This window comes from Pristiophorus japonicus, chromosome 5 (genome assembly GCF_044704955.1).
Source record: "Pristiophorus japonicus isolate sPriJap1 chromosome 5, sPriJap1.hap1, whole genome shotgun sequence".
In the NCBI taxonomy this organism is placed as follows: Eukaryota; Metazoa; Chordata; class Chondrichthyes; family Pristiophoridae; genus Pristiophorus; species Pristiophorus japonicus.
Window position 1 is genome coordinate 129,785,490 of NC_091981.1, and position 11,085 is coordinate 129,796,574.

General features: G+C 44.6%; 1 protein-coding gene across 1 annotated transcript; it reads right to left on the reverse strand.

Annotated features, from left to right (window-relative positions):
- Nucleotides 1-578: 578 nt before the first annotated feature.
- LOC139263886 (interleukin-6-like) lies at nt 579-3,511 on the reverse strand. Its single transcript, XM_070879955.1, has 5 exons — nt 3,445-3,511; nt 3,179-3,345; nt 2,946-3,059; nt 1,472-1,618; nt 579-1,364 (listed from the first exon to the last, which is right to left on the reverse strand). Exons 1-5 carry the CDS (start codon nt 3,458-3,460, stop codon nt 1,179-1,181), a joined length of 630 nt encoding a protein of 209 aa, XP_070736056.1. The 5' UTR covers nt 3,461-3,511; the 3' UTR covers nt 579-1,178.
- Between the last annotated feature and the right edge of the window lie 7,574 nt (nt 3,512-11,085).

The window sequence follows — 11,085 nt, forward strand, 5'->3', positions numbered from 1 at the left end:
ACTTTTACTTTTCTTCTTTCTATCTTTTGCTTCTGCCCCCATTCTACTTCCCTCTGTCTCCCTGCCTAGGTCCGCATTCCCCTGCCATATTAGTTTAACCCCTCCCGAACAGCACTAGCAAACACTTCCCCTGGGACATTGGTTCTGGTCCTGCCCAGGTGCAGACTGTCTGGTTTGTACTTGTCCGACCACCCCCAGAACCGGTTCCAATGTCCCAGGAACTTGAATCCCTCCCATCTGAACCACTCCTCAAGCCACGTATTTGTCTTAGCTCTCCTGCAATTCCTACTCTGACTCGCACGAGGCACTGGTAGCAATCCTGAGATTACTACCTTTGAGGTCCTACTTTTTAATTTAACTCCTACTTCCCTAAATTCAGCTTGTAGCGCTTTACAGCCAATGAAATACTTTTGGAATGTTGTCACTGTTGTAATGTGGGAAACATGTACCAACCACATGGCACTGGACAGAATTCACCAACAGAATCATTGTAATAAATAATATTAAATATTTAATGCAAATGTGAAACAGTTAACATTCATAATTCATAATCTATACATGTAAAACAGTTAAGCAAGGAAAATAAATACAATGTAGTTAATAAATATTAAATTATTTTTAATGTCCGGATGATGTAATAAATATACTACCTGAAACATTGTATTAACAGTCTATAAAATATATTCACAATATTAAATTAGAATATTATCAGAACCATCAATATATTAACATTCTATAAATTATATTGATATTAAAGGGGAATAATCATTGTTTTGGAGAGGGAATTTTCATCACTTGTTTTGGTGATGTTGAGATGTATTTTTGTCACTATGGATTCACATAAGTGATCTGCTGACTTTACAGCATAAATTTACTTTCACTATGCAAATTCAGTCATTATATTGCATATTAGTTATCAAAACCTAAAAGGTTTCCCAATAACTATATAAGGTGATAATTACACCTTTAACAAACAGTGTCATCAAAAATGGTAAAACAAAATGGAAATATTATGCAGGTAAAAAACATCCCACTTTTAAGTTTACAGTAATAGTGCAGTGCACTTTCACAATCTATTTAGTTCTTTTACAGAACAACATTCATCCACTTTGACTGTAGATTTTTGTACTCTATGTTGAACTATAACGTTCATACGGTGAGGGTTTTGTTGCTTTCGTTCACAGACTCGGGACCGATTTCATGAAGCGAATGGCTCGGGTTGTTTTCTCGATAAAGGTAGTGAAGTCTCTAAGGATGACATGCACTTTCACCTGTCTGTTCCAATCTGTTCTTGACACCAGGTCTGAGGCAGAAACCTCCAGCTCACTCTCGGCCAGATCAGTGGTGCCAAACTCAGCATTTAACTGAAATCAAAAAAGAAACGGAACGCTCAGTGACTCGAGTTTTCGGACTCATGTAAACCCATTGACCATCAGGGGCTCCTTTAGTAACTGTTTCTGATCACACTTACCTGGTGCATGATCAATTCAACCAGGCGCTGGGAGCTGGATCGCATCCAGACCACTTGGTCGTTTGAACTCGCGATGGATGTTTCCACCAATAACAAGAAGGTGTTGTATCTCTGAAGGCCAGCGGCAATCGCTTTGAGGCATGATTCCTGAAAAAAATGATTTCAATACATTGAAAGTTTAGTACATTTAATCACCCTGTTCTGCAAGAATCTATGACCTTTGATTAATTTATAGAAAAGTATACATTAGGTCGGATTTCAAAGTATATGCATTACATTTTTCTGCACTCTCAATTAGTCAACCTGACAAAGTTACATTTCGGTGTGTTAGCATGTCAAACCAAGAAGGGCCAGCAACTATGCTTATCACTGGTTCACACGCATATGGTACACAGACGTATAAACTCACCTATGGTTTTCCAAGGGATAAAACAGAGATGGTATATATATATATAGTAATATAATGAAACAGTATTAAAACTACTCCAGCTTTATTACTGTATATATTCGGTGATATTTGAACCTTAGTTACTATAGGACTGATCTTACAAATGCACACTGCTTACCATAGATGGAAAAATCATTGGCAGTGTGTCCGCGATTTCCCCCTTATCACATTGCTGTTTGTGGGAGCTTGCTGAGCGCAAATTGGCTCTCGCGTTTCCTGCATTACAACAGTGACTACACTTCAAAATATATATCATTGGCTGTAAAGCGCATTGGGACATCCGGTGGTCATGAAAGGCGCTATAAAAATGCAAGTCTTCTCTTTTACGTGCCTCGCAGGAAGCTGAGGCTGCCTGCTGGTTGCACCCATTCATAAGACCAGCCCGTGTATCAGCTGGAATGTTAAGAAACCACAGGCCGAGGGGTGATGTTGTAAGGGTCAGTGTGAAAGTCAATATGGAAGCAGCTTTTATTCATGCTTATAAAGATTCAGCCACACAGAGCAGCTGTTCACCTAACTAACCACTGTCAAACTGTTGGGGTTACCTGACAGATCGATAAAATGGCAATGCGCATATACGTAGTCATTTTCCTCTTCTAAAGAGGGCAATCACAATACAAATCTATTGTCCCAAAGGGACAGATTTGGATATTCAATCGTTAAAACGACATGTAAACTCATCCATATTTTTCCTATATATATATACATATATATAGTAATATGTTATTACATAGTAATATAAATGAAACAGTGTTAAAGCAGGGGTTTGCAGCAATTTACTAACACTACACCGGCATTCGGGAGGCTGGGAGCCGAGCTCTGCACTTGCTGAAGGAGAGAGCAATGGGGCCGACTGTATAATTCGGTGTTGCTCCTTGATCGCCGGCGTTCAAATCGGAACAACAGGAAGGGTGAGTGCAGCGATCAGAGCAATTTAAAGCATGACGGGGAGCACCTCACAGGCACATGGTGCAGGGCGGATCTGAATTTCCTCTGAAACTCCTGCACCAACTCGTTCTCACTCACCTTGTGGAATCCTATCTTTATGCATCTGTCCTGAGCTCGGATTTGTGGCAGGTCGAAATGGTAACTGAGCAGCGAGCTCCGGTCTCCGTCACAGAACGAGAAATACTCACACAACTGGAAGGGAAAGAAAGGTCAAACTGTGAGTGACTGAGTTTCTGACCTAAGGCTGCGAGGCTCCAGCCCCCAATTCCAAAACCCCGGTCCCCAGCCCCCAGTCCCCAGACCTGACTCACCTGTGTGTCCCGGAGTTCAGCCGCCGTGCTCTGGATCTGCAGCGCCAGAGAGCCGCAGGCTGCACAAGTCAGGGCTGATCCAGGTAAACTCTCCACCGTTTCCGCCAGATCCGCCACAGGGAAAGCGGCGACTCTTCCAAACAGCACCAGGAAAAGTTGGCAGAAATCTGCAGGAAAAGAAACAGAATGAAATGATAAATCACCACTCCTCCAAACTCTCTCTGAAACGAGATATTAACAGATAACTGCGTGCAATGTTCACTAACATTGGACAGGTCTCATGTTGAACTGCTCTTTTCCGTATTTCGCACAAAGGTCTGAAATTTGTAGCTCTCTCCAGTCCTTTCCCCACTATTTATTAACCGACACCTTTGGGGAAAATCCGATATTTGTAAAAAGATTCTATTGACGTCAAACCTGGAGATTTGTTACTTAATTGATGTGACGTGGCATTGTCTTTTCTAATACACATTATATTTACATATCGGCGACCTCAGAAATAATTACCACGAGGGGAGAGGGAAGTGATAACACTTTATTCAATTGTTAGTTTTTCCCAGACGCATTTCTGAAAATTGATGAATTCAATTCTCTGAATTTTTACCACACTTATAATTGCACAGCTTATATTCAAGGAGTGGGGAATCCTGGGTGGAGCACTTTCAGCAAAGGATTCTCTTGTACTCATCATTATCGGCGGTCGCTCGAATGGGGATGACTTGCTTCCACATGAGTTCACATATGTTTCAGTGAAGGAGCAGATGTTCCAGTCCTGAACTCCAATTGAGGGGGTGGAAGATGCCTGTGGGTGGATTTTCTTTAACCTGTGGTGACTGTGGCACACCAGCCATATCCAGTGGCAAGGGTTAACCAGAACGACTGGAAACCTGCTCTGCTCCACAGACCTAGTGCGCACACATATCGCAGTGTGGGCAGGCCCGTCATGCCCCTGGGCCCTCGGCTCTTTTGGGCCCCGTACCCTTATTCACCGCACTTCCGTCACGATCTCTCGCCGCTCCTCCGCCACAAACATTTGCCGCACCTCCGCCACGATCGCTCACCGCTCCTCCACCACAAAAACACTCGCCGCACCTCCGCCACGACTCCTTCACCTCCTTTATGGCACTCCTTAAAAACCTATCACTTTGGCCAAATAATGTTAATGTTATATCTATCATGTAGCAGATTGGGTGCCAATGCAGGGGCTGAGCCAGCAAAGCTTAGTGCTGCTATATACACAGCCAGTGATAGGTTTTCTCAGCTCTTGACCCCAAAAGGCTGCTACAAAGCAAAGAGTTTGATGCAAATGAAAGCTGCTCCATCAGTATTTAATTAAAATATTAATTAATTTAAAAAATAAAGCACTGAAAAGTACTGCGCTATCATTTCATTCTCCTTTAGAATGAAAGATATTGGGCTAGACTTTCCACATTGCTGGCTATCGTCCAAAAAATTGGCCGTGATCCAGTAATAGTCAATGAGTCAGCCTTACCGATCGCTTGAACATCGCCCATTTTTTGGATCACGAGTTTCCACCCGGCGATAGGCCAGCAATGTGAAATGGGTGATGCAAAAGGTCAGCGATGTGACGTGCACCCAGCGAACGGCCAGCGATGTGAAAGGCAAAAGCTTCCCTAGCAACGGCCTTCTGCGCATGTGATTTTTTTTTCTTGGAGACTGGGTTTCCCGCATTTCGGGAGGTCATGGGCCATCCACACATGTGCAGAAGGCAAAGGGAGGGGCAGAGAGAGAGAGAGAGAGAGGATACCGAGAGAGGAGGAAGGCAGTGAATTAGAGGAGAAAAGAGAAAGAGAGAAAAGAAGTTTACAGACCCAGATTTATACAGAGATTTATACAGATTTATACAGCTTTAAATAGACTTATCCAGATACAGATACAGTTCAGATAATAGTAAAAATGTCTGAATGTGATCATGATATTGAGGGGCGGGGGAGAAAGAAGGCGAAACTCTTCAGTGATGAAGCCAATGAGGCCCTCGTCGATGAGGTGCAGTCCTGGTGGAGCCCATTAATGAGGGGTGCTCATGGGAAATCCCCACCCCGTGTATATTGGAAGATTTGGGTCGAGATCGCAGACGTGGTGTCCTCGGCTTCCCATGAGGCGAGGGGTTCCAACCAGTGCCGGAAGCGCTGGAACAGTTTGGTAGCTGCAGCAAGAGTAAGTAGCATTTTATATTGTACTGAAGCAAATTGTAATTATAATAATAATGATAATGAATCTCCTTGATTGAATTTAAGCTTGATATTCATACATGTATTACATAAACTCCATGTTAAGATCCGGACAGGGATCTGAATCTGGGACTATATAGAGGGAGCTTTATTCTGTAACTAACCCCATGCTGCAGCTGCCCTGGGAATGTTTGATGGAACAGTGTAGAGGGAGCTTTAATCTGTATGTAACTTGTGATGTACCAGCTCTGGGAGTGTTTGATGGGACAGTGTAAAGGGAGCTTTAATCTGTATTGAACCCGTGTTGTATCTGTCCTGGGAGTGTTTGATGGGATGGAAGTCTCTCTGGCTGCTGCAGTATAGAGAGATGTATATGTATCAAGCTGTAGCTCCTAAGCAACCATGCCTGATCCTATTTGCATGTAACATTTTAAACTGTTGTGTCTCCATGATACTGCCTAGTCAATTAGCTTATGCTATGCTCTTTTCTCGTTTGTAGAAGAAGATATCTAACAACCGCGCGGAGCTTGAGGAGTGTGCAGCCATGCTGGTGGGCCATGAAAACCGTTCGACCACCACCAGCGGTCTGGCGGAGCCCAGCTATGCGTCTCGTGAGTAATGTGTCAAACTGTATTAAAAAGTAATGTAACGTCCTGTAATTATAATGCAATATGCAATATATGAATGATGTCATGTCATGTCATGCATGCAGCCTTTGTGCATAAGAAGCAATAAGAGTAGGGGATGCAGCCGCTACAGCTTTCTGGGGTAGTGAAATCTATGTATTGATATGTAACGTCTCTCATTAATGTGGACCATTATGTTCTAATAAGCTCTGTAATAAGCTCAAATGTACTTTTAAGGTCAACCTGAGACACTCGTCGAACAGAAGGAGGAGGAGCGCGACACCGCCACCACCACTGAGCCCGAGGAGGAGGAGGAGGAGGAGCAGCAGCAGCAGCCAATTATGGAGGGGTTGAACCTGCGGTCATCTCAACTGAGATGGAAGAGGCGGCGGCACCAAGCAGATTGCAGCCGGCAACACCAAGGTGCATTATATTGTGCACGCTGACCCCACGGAGACCGGGTCAACGAGGTCAGCAATCGCCTCCCTCGGACGATCAGTTGGAGGGCTTGATCTCCATGTGCTTGGAGATGGTTGCGATCGGTCGCGAGCTTCTCCAGGGGTTTTCTTAGTTTGCGCGTAACTTTTCACAGGTGTCTGCTGTGCAAGTCGAGCTACTGGAGATAGCACGGCAGACCCTGGAGTGGATGCATGAGCAGACCACCGCAACCAATGCCCGTCGGCATGCACTGCTGGCTGAACACGGCGCTGCACTCCATGGTGTCGTGTTGGGTCGAAGTATCACCCCGAGCACTCAAGCGAGTACGGAGGAACCACTTCCTCCTGACTCGGAAGACGAACCGCCAACTTCGTCTTCCACTCCAACACCCCCACCACGGCAGGAAGTCTTTCCGTTGCCCGCTGCATGCCAGCTTCGTCTCGGTCTCCGGGGACCAAAACGGGCGGGTGGGCCTAAGATACGGGGGGGGAGGGGTGGGAGGAAAGGATCTGGAGGGGAACGTGGCCACAGGTCCAGGTAGGGAGGGGGGATGTTTTTACTATGTTATCTTATTCTGTTACTATTAAATTCTTTTAGTGTTAATGTTAAATTGTTCCTGTTAATGTTCGTTTATAGTTGGGGGGGTGGGGGGGAGTTTGATAATTTTTTTCTTAATTCTTTGTTAAAATAATTTTTTTTAATTGAATGTAACAATTGTTGTGCATTGTCTTATAATAACATAAGTTTAGTTAAGTTAAGCAATAATGCAAATGTTGTACAACAATGGACAGGCCAGGCCAGTGCAGGCAAGGCTAAAACATAACTCAACGCAAATGCAACTTTTGTTTAACCGTAACTGTAACTGTAACTGTGACTGTCCCCAATGTAAGTTCATGCAAGGCGTTCATTTATGAGCTGCTGACGCAACAGCCTTGCAACCGCGTAACTCCCACGGGATATCTCTGGTCTTCTGGGGTGGGGGGCGGTGGTGGACTGGGACCATGGTGTCATCGCCAGGCTGATTGTCCTCCCCGAGGTCCCCACCAGCCTCCTCCTGCTCCTCTTGCTCCTCTTTGTCTCCCCTCCTTCTGGAGGTGGACCTGCAGCCCCATCTGGCATTTGTTGTCCTCTCCATATAGCTAGGTTATGCAACATACAACACACCACAATAAACTCAGCGACCTGGTCAGGGTGGTACTGTAGACTGCCACCAGAGTGGTCCAGGCATCTGAAGTGTTGCTTTAGGACTCCAATTGTCTTTTCGACGATGTTGCATGTAGCTATATGGCTTTCATTGTAACATTTCTCGGCTTCAGTAATGGGATTACGCAGTGGGGTCACCAGCCAGCTGGCAAGGCCATATCCTTTATCCACCAGCATCCAACCGTGATCTTCTGGCTGATTGAGAAACAGGTCAGGGTAGCATGGATGTGCGCATCATGGATGCTGCCAGGAAATGTAGCATTTACTGTCATAATACTTTAGTTGTGGTCGACAATTAGCTGCACATTCAGGGAGTGGAATCCCTTTCTGTTACGAAACACCTCTGGATTCTGTAATGGGGCTTTCAGGGCGATGTGCGTGAGGTCTATTGCTCCCTTGGGATAGTTTACTATTCTCAAGAAACCCAAAATTCTCCTAGTCTGTGCTTCCCTGGTCATAGGGAAGTTTATAAAGGTCATCCTGTGAGTGTAAAGGGCTTCAGTCACTTGCCGAATGCAGCAGTGTGTGGCGTGCTGAGAGATACCACAGATGTCGCCAGTTGAAGCTGAAAGGATTCAGATGCTTGGAAGGATACTGCCGCAGTAACCTTTACCTCAACGGGCAGTGCGGTTCTGATGGTGCTGGAAGGCTGCAGATCCCCCTTGATGAGCTGGCATTTCTCATCGATGACCTCCTTCCGGAAGCACAGCCGCCGAAGACACACATTTTCAGACAAGTTGAGGTAAGATTGTTTTTCCTTGTACCTTCATTGGCTGTACATTCACCTCCTCTGTCTCCTCTGTCTCCGCATTAATCTGCCACCTCTTCTATTGATCCTTTCAGAAACCAGCGTGTGAGCAGTTACGAGTAATAGAAACATAGAAACATAGAAAATAGGTGCAGAAGTAGGCCATTCAGCCCTTCGAGCCTGCACCGCCATTCAATGAGTTTTCTTGCATGAACATGCAACTTCAGTACCCCATTCTTACTTTCTCACCATACCACTTTATTCCCCTAGTAGTAAGGACTACATCTAACTCCTTTTCGAATATATTTAGTGAATTGGCCTCAACAACTTTCTGTGGTAGAGAATTCCACAGGTTCACCACTCTCTGGGTGAAGAAGTTTCTCCTCATCTCAGTCCTAAATGGCTTACCCCTTATCCTTAGACTGTGACCCCTGGTTCTGGACTTCACCAACATTGGGAACATTCTTCCTCCATCTAACCTGTCAAAACCCATCAGAATTTTAAACGTTTCTATGAGATCCCCTCTCATTCTTCTGAACTCCAGTGAATACAAGCCCAGTTGATCCAATCTTTCTTGATATGTCAGTCCCGCCATCCCAGGAATCAGTCTGGTGAACCTTCGCTGCACTCCCTCAATAGCAAGAATATCCTTCCTCAAGTTAGGAGACCAAAACTATACACAATACTCCAGGTGTGGCCTCACCAAGGCCCTGTACAACTGTAGTAACACCTCCCTGCCCCTGTACTCAAATCCCCTCGCTATGAAGGCCAACAAGCCATTTGCTTTCTTAACTGCTGCTGTACCTGCATGCCAACCTTCAATGACTGATGTACCATGACACCCAGGTCTCGTTGCACCTTCCCTTTTCCTAATCTGTCACCACTCAGATAATAGTCTGTCTCTCTGTTTTTACCACCAAAGTGGATAACCTCACATTTATTAAACATTATACTTGATCTGACATGCATTTGCCCACTCACCTAACCTATCCAAGTCACTCTCAGCCTCATAGCATCCTCCTCGCAGCTCACACTGCCACCCAACTTAGTGTCATCCGCAAATTTGGAGATACTACATTTAATCCCCTCGTCTTAATCATTAATGTACAATGTAAACAGCTGGGGCCCCAGCACAGAACCTTGCGGTACCCCACTAGTCACTGACTGCCATTCTGAAAAGTACCCATTTACTCCTACTCTTTGCTTCCTGTCTGACAACCAGTTCTCAATCCATGTCAGCACCCTACCCCCAATCCCATGTGCTTTAACTTTGCACATTAATCTCTTGAGTGGGACCTTGTCGAAAGCCTTCTGAAAGTCCAAATACACCACATCAACTAGTTCTCCCTTGTCCACTCTACTGGAAACACCCTCAAAATATTCCAGAAGATTTGTCAAGCATGATTTCCCTTTCCCAAATCCATGCTGACTTGGACCTATCATGTCACCTCTTCCAAATGTGCTGCTATGACATCCTTAATAATTGATTCCATCATTTTACCCACTACCGATGTCAGGCTGACTGGTCTATAATTCCCTGTTTTCTCTCTCCCTCCTTTTTTAAAAAGTGGGGTTACATTGGCTACCCTCCACTCCATAGGAACTGATCCAGAGTCTATGGAATGTTGGAAAATGACTGTCAATGCATCCGCTATTTCCAAGGCCACCTCCTTAAGTACTCTGGGATGCAGTCCATCAGGCCCTGGGGATTTATCGGCCTTCAATCCCATCAATTTCCCCAACACAATTTCCCGACTAATAAGGATTTCCCTTAGTTCCTCCTTCTTACTAGATCCTCTGACCCCTTTTATATCCGGAAGGTTGTTTGTGTCCTCCTTAGTGAATACCGAGCCAAAGTACTTGTTCAATTGGTCTGCCATTTCTTTGTTCCCCCTTATGACTTACCCTGATTCTGACTGCCGGGGACCTACGTTTGTCTTACTAAACTTTTTCTCTTTACGTATCTTTTGCAGTCCGTCTTAATGTTCCCTGCAAGCTTCCTCTCGTACTCCTGCCCTGCCCTAATCAAACCCTTTGTCCTCCTCTGCTGAGTTCTAAATTTCTCCCAGTCCCCGGGTTTGCTGCTATTTCTGGCCAATTTGTATGCCACTTCCTTGGCTTTAATACTATCCCTGATTTCCGTTGATAACCACAGTTGAGCCACCTTCTCTTTTTTATTTTTACGCCAGACAGGGATGTACAATTGTTGTAGTTCATCCATGTGATCTCTAAATGTCTGCCATTGCCCATCCACTGTCAACCCCTTAAGTATCATTCACCGATCTATCCTAGCCATTCACGCCTCATACCTTCAAAGTTACCCTTCTTTAAGTTCTAGACCATGGTCTCTGAATTAACTGTTTGTTTCTCCATCCTAATGTAGAATTCCACCATATTATGGTCACTCTTTCCCAAGGGGCCTCGCACAATGAGATTGCTAATTAATACTCTCTCATTACACAACACCCAGTCTAAGTTGGTTCCTCGACATATTTGTCGAGAAAACCATCCCTTATGCACTCCAGGAAATCCTCCTCCACCGTATTGCTTCCAGTTTGGTTAGCCCAATCTATATGCATATGATAATGACCTCATCACTATCAATAATATTATTTTCACTTGCTATAAATGCACTTTTTAGTAAAAAACATGCGTAATCTACTAAGCTAATATTAGTATAATTAAATATAAGTATAAATG

Excerpts from the sequence above, each read along its gene's own strand:
- LOC139263886 (XM_070879955.1), bottom strand. Across the intron at positions 3,060-3,178 it reads CTGAACTCCGGGACACACAG|TTGTGTGAGTATTTCTCGTT; the intron begins GTGAGTCAGGTC and ends TTTCCCTTCCAG. Across the intron at positions 1,365-1,471 it reads TTGAATTGATCATGCACCAG|TTAAATGCTGAGTTTGGCAC; the intron begins GTAAGTGTGATC and ends TTTTGATTTCAG.